This window comes from Orcinus orca, chromosome 6 (genome assembly GCF_937001465.1).
Source record: "Orcinus orca chromosome 6, mOrcOrc1.1, whole genome shotgun sequence".
Classification (NCBI taxonomy): Eukaryota; Metazoa; Chordata; class Mammalia; order Artiodactyla; family Delphinidae; genus Orcinus; species Orcinus orca.
In genome coordinates this window covers 36,909,366-36,923,178 of record NC_064564.1, presented here as the reverse complement: position 1 = coordinate 36,923,178, position 13,813 = coordinate 36,909,366, and the positions used below count along the sequence as shown (strand labels likewise).

The 13,813-nt window shown below is 42.6% G+C and overlaps 1 protein-coding gene across 3 annotated transcripts in view; it reads right to left on the bottom strand.

The window, feature by feature from the left end:
- The window catches only part of GOLM1 (golgi membrane protein 1), a 55,887-nt gene that overhangs the window by 4,828 nt on the left and 37,246 nt on the right, over nt 1–13,813 (bottom strand). For all 3 annotated transcript variants that reach the window (XM_049710901.1, XM_004283047.4, XM_049710902.1), the window contains 4 exons: nt 10,997–11,126; nt 6,295–6,454; nt 5,358–5,627; nt 3,653–3,766 (listed from right to left, as the gene is read on the bottom strand). In XM_049710901.1, the coding sequence (XP_049566858.1) occupies nt 3,653–3,766; nt 5,358–5,627; nt 6,295–6,454; nt 10,997–11,126 (674 nt within the window). The remainder of the gene's footprint in view (nt 1–3,652; nt 3,767–5,357; nt 5,628–6,294; nt 6,455–10,996; nt 11,127–13,813) is intronic.

Here is a 13,813-nt window from a genome sequence, read left to right as displayed (position 1 = left end):
ATGATTGTACAGGTATATACTTAGAACTCATATTTTCCATGTGGTCCAAAAAAAAAAAAAAACCCTGAAGGCGACAATCTACTTTATTGAAGGGGTTATGAGTTTGTAGTACCCTCCTTGAGACTGGCAGAGGCAAACGACCTCTAATCCAATACAACTGTGACTCAGTCCTCAAAGACTTCCACCAGATAAAGTTCCAAGGAAAGCAGTAGCTCACAGTTAAGAAGCACAAAACACAAGGAAACAAGGGATCGAGGAGAGCCTGCAGAAACAAAATAGAAACACCCACAAAGTTTTCAGATATTGCAATTGGAAAATATGAAACAACCCTGATAGAGAAATAAAAGATGTTTGAAAACATGAGCAAGGAATAAGGGCCCATAAAGAATGGCCAAGTAGAAAGTTTAGAAATGAAAAAGAACAGATAAGGCATAGCTGAAGGAAAAATTTTTGAACTGGAAGGTATTCTGAGGAAATAATTCTCAACACAGATCAGAAAGGCAGAAATACAAAATATGAAAAAGAGGGTAAGAGAGACAAATAGACTGAGAAGATCTAATATACTTCTAATCTGAATTCAAAAAGGAATCAAAAATGAAAGAAGGGGCTTCCCTGGTGGCGCAGTGGTTGGGAGTCCGCCTGCCGATGCAGGGGACACGGGTTCGTGCCCCAGTCTGGGAAGATCCCACATGCCGTGAAGCGGCTGGGCCCATGAGGCATGGCCACTGAGCCTGCGTGTCCGGAGCCTGTGCTCCGCAATGGGAGAGGCCACGGCAGTGAGAGGCCTGCGTACCGCAAAAAAAAAAAAAAAAAAAAATGAAGGATTATTCAAAGAGATGTTGGCTGGGATTTTCCAGAGGAACTCAACTTGCCACATATGTTTTTTTAAAAAGCTGTTAAGAGTAATGTGGTACACTGCAAATCAAGAGACAAACCAATGGAACAAAAATAGAAAATCCAAAAATTAGGACCAAGTACATATAAAAATTTAGTGTTTGATGACGGTAGCACCTCAAATCACTAACTTTGAGACGGTGAATTAGATGGTGTTGGGCCAATTGGAAACACCTTTGGAAAACGAAAATTGGACCCACACCTTGTGCCATCCACCTGAATACATCTGAAACGATTCAACAGATCTAAATGTAAAATATGAAAGCAGAGGAGGATTCTGGAAAGATGGTAGAAACAGTGGTGTAGTTTTTGAATCTCTCAGAGTCCCTACATAAAGCAACTAAATTTAAAAACTCAAAAACTGGAGAACATTTAGAACAAAACTAGATGACAAGGAGTCCTGCAGACCCCCCAAATACAAGCGGTTAAAAACAAACCACGGACAGCGACCCATAGGATAGGGGCATCGAAAGAAAACAGAGGGAAGCAATGGAGCATCAGATGGACCTGAGAACGACAGAAGCCCTAAGAGCCAACAGGTTTACACCAGAAAGTACCTGGGCCAGTGGGAGAACTGCAGCTGGAAGTGGCAGTGTTTCTGCTACTCCCACAGCAAGTGACCACAGAGTGTCCATGGTAAAGACAAAGGAGCTGGTAGAGGCTCCCTCTGAAACTGGCTCCTTTCTGGGTCCTTCCTAGGTAGAGCCCCTCATAGAGAAAAAGCACTGTGTGGAGTGAAGCAGTGGCTGAGCAGGACAGGGACAAAAGAACCAAAAGGTTCAGATGAAAGCGGGGAAGACCCCACTGGCCAAAGAAGATGGGACAATGTGAACTTCCAAAAGCATAATAAGTGCAACTGAGTGAAACCTGTCAGAAAGGTTTAAATCCTCAAGTTTATATTTTTTAAATGGTCACCTTCAGAAGATGAGAGGAAATAATTCCTTACTATGAAAATTGGTAAATTTCACAGTAAATTACCAATGCTTAGGAGAAGCATTTATCCTGCCTATGCCATATGAACAATACCACTGACATCTATTTATAAAATATTCCAATTAACAAATGAAATAGGAACAGCTGAATTAAAATACCACCTAGGTATCAGCTGGTGATCTGCAGGAAATAGGGAGGAAAGAAGAATACACCACACCGAACCATGAATACACAATCAACACTATCCAGATTGTGGGAAATTCCAGGTCAAACAGCTGTGGCTCTTGAACAGACTGTAAACACAAAAAGAGAAAGGAATGGAGGGGGAACCTGGAGACTCAGAGACTTAAAGACATATCAAATTTAAGAAAACGGGCAAGACTAAACTGTGGTGTCCAGGGATGCCCACTTGAGTGATAAACCCATAAAGAAATTCAAGAAAATGCCGAATGGAAAGGTCAGGATAGGCATTTCTGGTACAGGGAGGGAAGGTGCTGGGACAGGACAAGCAACAGAGAAGGAGCCTCAGGAGGACCCCCCAAGTTCTATTTCTTGACCAGGGAGGCAGGGGGCAGTTACAACGTGTTTACCTTCTAAAAACTCACTTGTTATGTGTGGTTTTGTGAATCTGTTTTATTTCACAATGGAACCAAAAGAAAAATCTGACCGCATACTGAACAAAAACATGGGTGAATTCCTTTCAAGTCTAGATGAGAAAACTATTACTCACTATCTAGTAAAAGAAAAGACAAAAATTTTTGAAACTTTCACATGGCAAAAAACCATAAGCAAAACCAAGACACACTGCCAGGCAGTATTTGCAACTTAAGTCACAGATAAAGGCCAACCTCCCCAGCATATAAAGAGCTCTTAGAAACAGAAAGAAACACCAAGAGTCTGATGGAAAAACGAATTTCAAAAAAGAAAACCTTATGTCCACAGTGATAACTAAAACAAGGGGGGAAGACAGAGTCAGTGTGTGTGTGTGTGTGTGTGTGTGTGTGTGTGTGTGTGTGTGTGTGTGTGTGTGTGTGTGTGTGTGTGTGTGTGTGTGCGCGCGCGCGCACGCGCATGCGCACGCATGCTCACATGTGTACACGTCAGGGGTGAGGGGGTCCTTAAAGAACGGCAGTTAATAAATGTGAGGAGTTATTATTTAGACAACGGTTTTCAATGGATGGTAAAGCCACACTATTTCAAAGCATCCCCCTCTAGACAATGTATTACACAGGGAATATGGACCTTTGCAACGGAGAGACCTGGTGGGCACCACCTTAACCAAGGATCAACCTGCCATTCCGTGCCTCCTGGTGGGAAGCCAGAGGAACACAACTGCACCTATAAAATGTTCAACCTGAATCCAGTCACAAGAGGCAGACAGATCTGGAATCTGATCATCCTGCAGCTGTCCTGGACTCCTCAAAAATTCAGAATAACAATAACACAAAGTGCTACTATAAACAGCTGCCTGGAAGCTCTGTGCGTGCATCAGGGCTTTTCAACTGGTGCTGTGGAGTAACGAAGCAGTGAACTATCATTTTGTTGGGAAGTCCCTAAATGTCACTGAAGACAAATCCTCACTGATTCCTGAGGGCCTGAGCCCCACATCATATATGCAGACTTTCTGACAGGTCTTCGTCGTGGCCTTTTCAACCCTTCACCTCCCTCCACTGCCCCTACACTCGAAGGCTTCTGAAGAAAACAAAGTCTTCTAATGCTGGATTCTTTACACTATTATTGTTGGGATTTGGCGTACAGTCACTGCAAAAGTGAAGGACCACAAAGCAGAAATGAATGAAATGACCCCACCACCACCGTTAATTACCATTTCCGTTTCTGTCATTCCCCGCAAGGGCTGCCTGCTTGTCTGTTTCAGATTCTGCCTCGTTTTCATCCATGTTGTAGTCATCCTCTGCTCCCGGTTTTTGCTGGTTTCTCCCTATAAAATTAGCAGAGTCATAAAACGTAAGCTACATCGTTTTCTCTCTCGATGCCATAGGAGCACCAGAGCCCAGGTACCGGGATGGTCCCAATCCTGGTTTAACAATCAGATCTTTTGGCTTCCTCTCAGGAAATGAGAGGGACGCATGTGCTTGCTTCCAGGGCGAATACCGTGCAGGAGTTCTCTACTTTTGTATGCCCCACTCCAATTCTGAATCTGTACAAAATACGGCCCTAAATAAAGGGCTATATTCCAGGCTGGAAACAGGGTAACTAGCTCACCAAACCAAAATCCCAGTTTTTTAAAGAGACAATCAACTCAAGGTTAAAGGAAGGAACCACTGTTTTCGGAAACTACGGGTTGCTGGTTAATGGCAGCCATCTCCTTAGAATGGTTCACTGCCCCGAGAGAAGGAAATGCAGTGGCTACTGTGAGCCAAAGGATAAAATTTTCACAGAATTAGATCATTCATCACCGCATTCATCCCTGGAGAGAAGAGCAACCAGAACAGAAGATCGGGACAGAATGCATTCAAGAAACGTACTCATAGGGTTTAATGTAAACATTTTATATCTGTATATAGGTAGGTAAATAAAATCTTTTGTTAAAAAAAGTATGCCTGGAAAAGGCAGCTCTAGTTCTATTTCCCTGCACTCACCGCCTGAAGTGGAAACAAAGCCCAGGCCTGCGTGCCCTGTAGCTTTATTCTACTGATCAGACCATTACTGCTGACCTAGGACGAGGTGTGACACACAGCCCCAGCAGTATCTCAGGCCTACTGGTAGCGGTTACACTTGATGACCAGCTACTGAATGGTCTGAAATTTGAGTACCAATCTGATCAGTCACCAGAGTTTCCCTTTTTCTTTTTTCCCCCCAATTCTTTAACTGAAAACTTGTGAGAACACACTCGTCAGAAGCTTGAGTGAAAATTAAGATTTAAATGGAATCAGGGTAACTTCTGCAAATAAGTACATTCCCCAATTTCTGTCACTCGATCAGGCTCAGAACACAGGTGTCTTCCGTCTAAGCACTCCTGGCTTAGCTAGGACTGAAATTTTCCCCATCTTTCAGGGACCAAAATACATCCCAGAATATTCTGCTAATCTTAGTTTCCCACACTTTTCTTTAAGAAAGAGAAAAGTCAACCAAACCAGAAAGGTAGGATTCCCACGTCACTTTTCTGCAAGGCTCAAACGTGCGTGAAACTCCGTCTAGCCAATCCTTCTGTCCCTCCTTCCTCCATCTGCTCGCCAGACACCGCTGGTGATGCCGCATGAGGAAGTGCAGCAACAAAGGTGAGGCGCGGGGTCCACCTGGCAGGAGACCTATGTGTGCTCGATGCTCAGCTCCCATCCCAAGGTCTTCCACCTGGAAAGCCCCCTAGGCTCCCTGTGAATATTATTTCTAAAAGTTCCAAGTGCTGGGAGTGACGGCTCTTCTGTCCTGCCTCCTGCTGGACAGCGCATACAAAACAGACAAAACGAACCACCAAACGGTGACCTGCTGTTTGGGAATCTTCATGGCTGCCCATCCCGCGTCAGGAAGGAGGCTGAGGACGCGGGTGCCGGGTGGACAATCTCACCCACCTTCCTCGTCGGCATCCCGCTCCTCCTCTTGCCCGTCGGGGATGACGAGCTGGTCCCGCTCAAGGCTCTCCATCTCCTGATTCTCCTGGCTTGCCAACAGGGCAGCTGGCACCTGTGGGGTTTGGCCCAGTTCTCCGGGTTCTCCACGGCCTTTTCCGCCCACACGTCTGTCTTCTTCCGCATTCTGCTCTCGCCCCGGCTCCTTCGACAGCCCCAGGCTGTCCCTCTGAAGCTCCTCCTTGCTGACGACCTGAATCTCCTTGGTTCCCTCTGTGCACAGAACATAGTTAGCTGTGACCTCACTAGCAATTAAGACAAAACCAGAAACCCTCCTATCACTCAATTCCCAGAGCCTTCCCAAGGACTGTGGACCGATGGGGCAGGTGGATCATTTCTTTTGTGGCCTCAGCAGACTCCAGGCCTCTCTATGCCCGCAGCTCATCTTCAGAACCACCAGGAAGAGGAAATGTCTTAGAAAAAAAATTCAGACTAAGTGATCTGGCTCACAGAGACACCCTGCAAGTGGAGAAGGCTGCACTGCTGAGGTTACCTGATCGTCCTATTTAAGATGAGTGCTTGGGAGCCAACGACAGCTGCCTAGGACTCAGCCACGTCCCCTTAATCCCACAGTCCCACCACTGTCCTGAATAAAGGCTCTGCCTGGACCTTCCTTTACAGAGCTGCCGAAGAACTAGGCACTTAGTTTACAATGTGAGACATCAGTAAGGCAGAGAAAAAGCCCGTGGCCCCAAGTCCAGGTGCCAGAGAGACTCTCACCTGCCACCTGCAGCCCCGTTACCGAGTCCCCACCGGCCGCCAGCAGCACACTCTGCCCTGTGTATCTGTGTGGACTGGAGGGCATGACCCGCTGCTATGCTTTCTATTGGCACGGGACCCTGAAGAGGGCTTAAACGCGTCATTGCCAAGCTTCACTTACCTTTCTCGCCTTGTTTCTTCAAATCCAAAGCCGCCTCAGAACTGGGGACTGGTGTCTGGGGCTCGCTGTTGCTGGGCATGTTCCCTCTTGCTTGTGGCACCTCTGCCTGGGGCAGGCCTGCTTCCTGCGGCCTGGGCTGGGGCTCACTGGGGGCTTGGAGCTGAAACAGGAGCACAGGCAGCCAGGGGCTCCATGACCATAAACCTTCAACAACGCTGAGCAATGCAATGGACCCACTACGTCCTTCTGATGAATACGAACATGGAAACCCTGAGAAATGCCATACTCTACGCCGGTCATGCCCTACCACCCGGCATAAAGCAGAAGATCTGAGGCTGGGTCCACATCTCCCAGAAAAACCTTTTAATAAGGTATTAACAAGTAAGCAGAAGATCAGTAAGGAAAGAGAGGACTTGAACAACATGACAAACCACCTGAACAGTCACCTGCAGAGCACCCAACCCAACGAGAGCAAAATACATTCTTCTCCAGGACAGACAGATGCTAGGCCACAAAACAAACCTCAACAGGTTTTAAGTGTTGAAATCATACAATGTATGGTCTCCAGTCACCATGGAATGAAATTATAAATCAATGACAGGAATGAAATTTTTTGAGAAATTCACAAATATGTGGAAATTAGATAACATACTCCTAAATAACCAATGGGCCAAAGAAATCACAAGGAAAATGAGAAAATACCTTAGAGAAAAATGAAAAACACAACACATCAAACTTCTGGAAGGCAGTTAAAGCAGTACTAAGAGGGACATTTACAGGCCTATCTCAAGGAAAAAGATATATCTCAAATTAATAACCTAATCTCTCACCTTAAGATACTTGAAAAAGGAGAGCAAACTAAACCTAAAGCAAGGAAGCACATAATAAAGATTAGATCAGGAATTAATGACTTATGGAAAAGAAAATAAAGAAAATCAATGAAACCAAAAGTTAGTTCTTTGAAAGATGAAAGAAATTGACAATGCTTTAGCTAGATGAACTGAGAATAAAAAAAACTCAAATTACTACAATCAAAAATGAAAGAGGATAACACTACCAACCTTACACAAATAAAAAAGTTTTATTATAAGGAAATACTAAGAACAATTGTTTGCCAACAAGTTTGATAACTTAGCTGAAACAGACAAGTTCCTAGGAAGACACACACTACCAAAACGGATTCAAGAAGAAGTAGAAAATCTGAGCAGACTTATAACACAAGAGACTGAAGTAGTAATGTAAAAATCCCCACTCCCCAGAAGCCCAGTTCCAGATGGCTTCACTGGTGAATTCTACCAAACATTTAATTCTAAATCTTCACAAACTCTTCCAAAAAACAGAAGAGGAAAGAATACTTCCCAACTCATTCTATGAGCCCAGTAATTTACCCTCATACCAAAGCCAGAGAAAGACATTACAAGAAAACTATAGACCTAATATGAATATAGACCCCCAAATCATCAACAAAGTTCTAGCAAATCAAATCAAGCAACATACAAAAGGATTATACACCATGGCCAAGTAGGATTTCTCCCAGCAATGCAAGGTTAGTTTAACATCTAAAAATCAATTAATGTTAATACCATGTCAATAGCATAAAGGACAAAAACACATGATCATCTCAATGCAGGAAAAACAATGGCAAAATCCAACAGCTCTTCTTGATAAAAACACTCAACAAATTAAGAATAGAGGGGAACTACCTCAACTTGATAATGTGCATCTATGAAAAATATATAGGCATACCTTGAAGACATCGCAGGTTTGGTTCCAGACCACTGCAATAAAGTGAATATCGCAATAAAGCGAGTAACGCCAATTTTTTGGTTTCCCAGTGCCTATAAAAGTTATGTTTACACTATACTGTAGTCTATTAAGTATGCAATAGCATTATGTCCAAAAAATGTACTACCTTAATTAGAAAATACTTTATTGCTTAAAAAAGGCCAAAACAGTTACAATAGTAACATCAAAGACCCCCGATCACAGATTACCGTAACAAATGTAATAATGAAAAAGGTTGAAATATTGTGAGAATTACCAAAATGTGACACAGAGACATGAAGTGAGCAAACTGGAAAACATGGAGCCAATATTATTTGCTCAACACCGGGTTACCACAATCCTTCAATTTGTAAAAAAACACAAATATCTGTGAAGCACAGTACAACGAGGTATGCCTGCACAGCTAACATCAGACTTAATGGTGAAAGACTTAATGCTTTCCCTCTGTGATCAAGGACAAGACAAAGATGTCTATCCTCACCACTTCTATTTAACGTTATACTGGAGGTCTAGCCAGGGATATTAAGCAATAAGAAGAAATAAAAGGCATCCAGATCGGAAAGGAAGATGTAAAACTATTTTTAGATGACATAATCTTAATACAGAAAATCCTAAGGAATCAAAAAAATACTATTCAAACTAATAAACAAGTTCAGCAAGGTTGAAAGATACAATATAAAAAATGAATTGTATTTCTACACACTAGCAATAAGCAGTTCGAAAATGAAATTAAGAAAACAATTCCATTTATAACAGCATCAAAAAATACTTAGAAATAAATTGTACAAAAGAAGTGCAAGACTTCTGAAAATTAAAAAATATTATTCAAAAAGACTTTTAAAGGACTTAAGTGGAAAGACATCCCACATTCACACAACAGAAGACTGGATGTTGTTAAGATGGCAACGTTTCCCAAACTGACGTACAGACAATGTAATCTCTGTCAAAATCCCACCTGGCTTTGTTGAGGACATTGACAAGCGGATCCAAAAATTCATACAGAAAGTCAACCAGTGCAGAATAGCCAAAACAATCTTGAAAAAGAAGAACAAAGTTGGAGCAGTTAAAGCTGCTGATTTCAAAGCTTACTACAAAGATACAGTAATCAAGACTGTGTAGTATGGACATAAGGACAGAAAAAGAGATCAACAGAACAGAACCGAGAGTCTAAAAATAAACCCTCATATTTACAGTAAACTGATTTTTTGACAAGGATGCCAAGGCAACTCAGTGGGAAAAATAATAGTTTTTTTTTTTTTTTTTCAACAAGTGGTGTTGAGACAACTGCATATCCACATGCAAAATAATAAAGTTGGACCATTAGCTCACACCATATACAAAAATTAAATTAACTCAAAATGAATCACAGGACTAAATGTAAGAACTAAATACTAATGAGTATAAAAGTCTCAGAAGAAAATACAGGAATAAATCTTCAGGATGCTGGATTAGGCAAAGCGGTTTTAGACATGATACCAACAGAACAAGCAACAAAAGAAAAAATAAACTAGACATAATGAAAATTAAAAACTTTTTTGTGCTTCAATGAACACTATCAAGAAAGTGAAAAGACAACTCAAAGAATGGGAAAAAATATGTGCAAATCATATATCCAATATCTTTATATGAATATATAGAGAACTCTTACAACTAAATAATAAAAATAACTCAATTTCAAAATGGACAAAGGATACAAACAGACATTTCTCCAAAGAGGATATACCAACAGCCAATACAGCATATGAAAAGATGCTCAAAATCATCAGTTATTAGGGAAATGCAAATCAAAACCACAATGAGATACCACTGCATACCTACTAGGATGGTTATGGTGAAAAAGATGGATAATAACAAGAGTTGGCAAGGATGTAAAGAAACTGGTACCCTCATAAACTGCTGGTAGGTATGTAAAGAGTACGATCACTTTCAGAAACAGTATGGCAGTTTCTCAATACATTAAGGAGAGGTGAGTTACCATACGACCCAGCAATGCTACTCCTAGGTATACAGTATACCTAAGAGAAATGAAAGCTTACATTCACACAAAAATGTGTGCATGAATGTTCACAGCAGCATTATTCACAGTAGCCAAAAAGTGAAATAACCCAAATGCCCATCAACTGACCAATGAATAAACAAAATGTGGTATAGTCATACAATGGAATATTATTCAGCCATAAAAAGGAAGTACTCATACGTGCTACAACATGGAGGAATCCTGAAAGCATTATGCTATGTGAAAATCAGTATGATTCCATTGATATGAAATATCCAGATAAGGCAAATCTGCAGAGAAAATAGATCAGAGGTTGTCTCAGGCTCCAGAGACTGGAGGTAAAAAGGGGAGTGAGCTAATGGGTATGGGATTTCTTTTGGGGTAATGAAAATGTTCTACAATTGACTGTGATGATGACTGCACAACTTTGTGAATATACTAAAACCCACTGAATTATAAATACTATATAGGTGAACTATATGGTAGGTGAACTATATCTCAATAAAAGTGCTGTATTTAAAACAAACCAAGATCCCCAGAAGGCTGTGAGCAGCATGTTCATGGGCTGTGCTTTCACAAGCAGCCTGATAGCACGCGCTCTGATCAGCTCCATCACTGACCGGGTACTGTGACCTTGGGACAGTTTCTAACGGCCTCCATGGGCCTCAGAGCCCTCCAAACAAGAAAACAGCAACTCCCAGGGTGGCTGTGAGCTTTAAATGAAGCAATCGCCTTACGGCCCGGAGCACGGGGACCAGGTCTGGAGGCCAGCATGCTCCGCCAGAGACCCTGCGTCCCGGGACCAGGCTGTCGTGTGTCAGGGAACTAGAGCGAGTCAGAGAGCACATGAAGGAAGGAAATGCCTGATGAGAGGGTAGGAAGACCTTTGGGAGATCCTCGGCAGAAAAAAGCCAGGATTACCTGCTGGCTTTGGTCCTTTTGTTCACTCAGGTCTCTGGAAGCTACAGCCTCATTTCCCTTTTTGGTGACTTCTTCTATTCGCTCTTCACACTGCTCCTTCACCTCTTTCATCTGATTGATGCATTGATTCCTGTGAAGGTGAAAGCAAGCAAATGAAAGGACAGCTATTTGGAGATGCGTCTATATAGCAAGTCCGTCCCTGCTCTGACAGTGGAATCCACTTCCCCATGAGACACAGCTCATCTCTTTCCTGCTTCCCGCACTTTATCTGAAGAGGACACAGGCAGGGCAACAAATGTGTTTTCAGTTATTAAATGACAAGAAAACTGGAGTTAATTGAAAGTTACAAAAAAATATGTCACACTGTTGTAAAATAAGTGAACTTCACTGGTGAGAAAAATCAAATTTTTAAAATATAATCTGTGGCATAAAAAAAAAATGTGGTCTTTGTCCCCAATATTGCACAGAGCTCCTAAAACACTTGGAATTTCCTGAGTAACAGGAGTGTCTTCTGTTATACATAATGGGCCCCTGCAGACCATACCTGAGTTTATGCTCATGAGCTGACTTACTGGGAGGGGCCAACATAGCTTTAGGATGGGGGCTGGCGGCCAGGGGAACCAACCATATGATTAGAGGGCTGGAACTTACAGCCCCATTTTTCAGGAAGCAGGGAGAGACTAGAGATTGAGTTCAAACACATGGCCAGCCACTCAATCAGTCACGCCTATGTAATAAAACCTCAGATAAACATCCTGGACTATGAGACTTGGCGAGCTTCCTGTTTGGTGAACGTATCTGTGAACCAGAAAGGTGGCACCGCACCTCCAACAGAAGTTCCTGCCTGCCCCCAACCTCCACCCCAGACCTTGCCTTATGAGTCTCTACCATTTAGCTATTCCTGAGTTGTATGCTTTATAATAAAACTGCAATTGTAAGTTTAGGACCTTCCTGAGTTCTAGAGAATTACTGCTCCTGAGGGGGGTGGGGAAGGCCTGAATTTGTAGCTACCCAGGCAGAAAGAACAGGTGGTCTGGGGCCACCGAGAACTTCTGACTAGCGTCCAGAGCAGGGGCAGTCTTGTGGGACTGAGCCCCATAACGTGGGGTTTGTGCTACCTCTGGGTAGTGTCCAATCTGAATTGGACTTCTACTCCGGGAAGATGGGGTAGATATATTTTTCACTCTTCCTCCACTAAGCACAACTAGAACTCTGGACATTACATTTTAAACAAACAGGGACTTCCCTGGTGGTCCACTGGTTAAGACTCCGCACTTCCAATGCAATGCAGGGGGTGCAGGATCAATCCCTGGTCTGGGATTTAAGATCCCACATGCCGTATGGTGCAGCAAAAAAAAAAAAGAGGAAGTAGGGTGGGGTAGGTGACTAACATTGTCTGCCATGAGAATTAAACATTTAAAACAATAAATAAATAAACATAAGAAGACTCTGAAAGATGGAGAGACGAAGGCAGACTGGCTAGGGACCTTAGGATCTAGAACAACACAGTGGTGTCACTGGAGATTACATGGGAAGCCTGCATTTCCATCCCCATCTGACACTAATGAGGTCCCCCTCCCTCTCCCCAGGTGGTGGCGTCAGAGGATGTCAATGAAGAGCCAGGGCTTTCACCACCACTGCCCAGAGGTTTCAATCAAAGATCATTCATCATATGAAGAACCAGGAAGATCTTAAATTGAACAAAAAGAGACAATCAACAGACACCAAATCAACGTGACAGAGAAGTTAAGATGATCTGACAAAGACTTTAAAGAAGCCACCAGAAAAATGTTTCAATGGGTAATTAAAACATGCTTGACAGAAATGAAAAACTAAGTCTCAGCAAAGAAAGAGCAAGTCTCAGCAAAGAAAGGGAAGATATAAAGAAGAACCAAATGGAAATTTAATGCAATAACCAACATTTTTAAACTCAGAGAAGGAAAGAATCAACGAACTGGAAGACAGAACAATAGACATGACCCAATCTAAACACAGAGAGAAAACAGACGGGGGAAAGAGAGAGGACACAGCTTCATGGAGCTGTGTGACTATTCCAAAAGGCCTAACATTCACATCATCAGAATCTGTGAAAGAGAAGATTTTCCCAGCAAGGTCCACGTAACTAGTCACTTTCACGCCCATCCTCAAGATACTACTCGTACTCACTCCCACCGTGACCGTATGATACTATCTGCCTTGCCCAGATCACTCTGGGCTCCCCAGGTTCTCTTTTCCTAACATCTCCTAATCTCCTTTCTCTGCTCTTTATTGTTTAGGACTCAATCTAAATGGCCTTTCCTGAGAAGTCTTTTTTGGGGGTAATAGATGAGCATTGATGAAAATGATCTAGTTTAAGAAAAAACAATATTTAAAGGCACTTTCAAAAAGTATATAAGTTAGCATCAGGTTTGGCTAGGTGAAACAAAAAGGCCAAAAAATAGCAGTTTATTTTTCCTCACATAAAAGAAATCCAGGGTTAGTATGGCAGCTCTGAGTCATCAAAAATTCAGGCTTCTCTTGCTGTTTCAATATCCTAACATTGGTTTCTATCCCCATGATTACCTCATGATCCAGGATAGCTGCGAGTGGTCCAGCCATCTTGTGTGAAGCCCAGGCAGCAGGAAGGAGGGAGGAGAAAAGGTAAAGGAAAGGGATGTGCAGTGGACTGTCCTTATTCTCAGAAGCGTTCCTGTAAGTCCCACCCCATGATTTCCTTTCCCCACTGGCCAGAACTTAAGTCACTTGGCCATACCTAACTGCAAGGAATTTGCCCAGTAGTTTTGCTGGGCAAAACGATGAATGGATTTGGATAAGCAT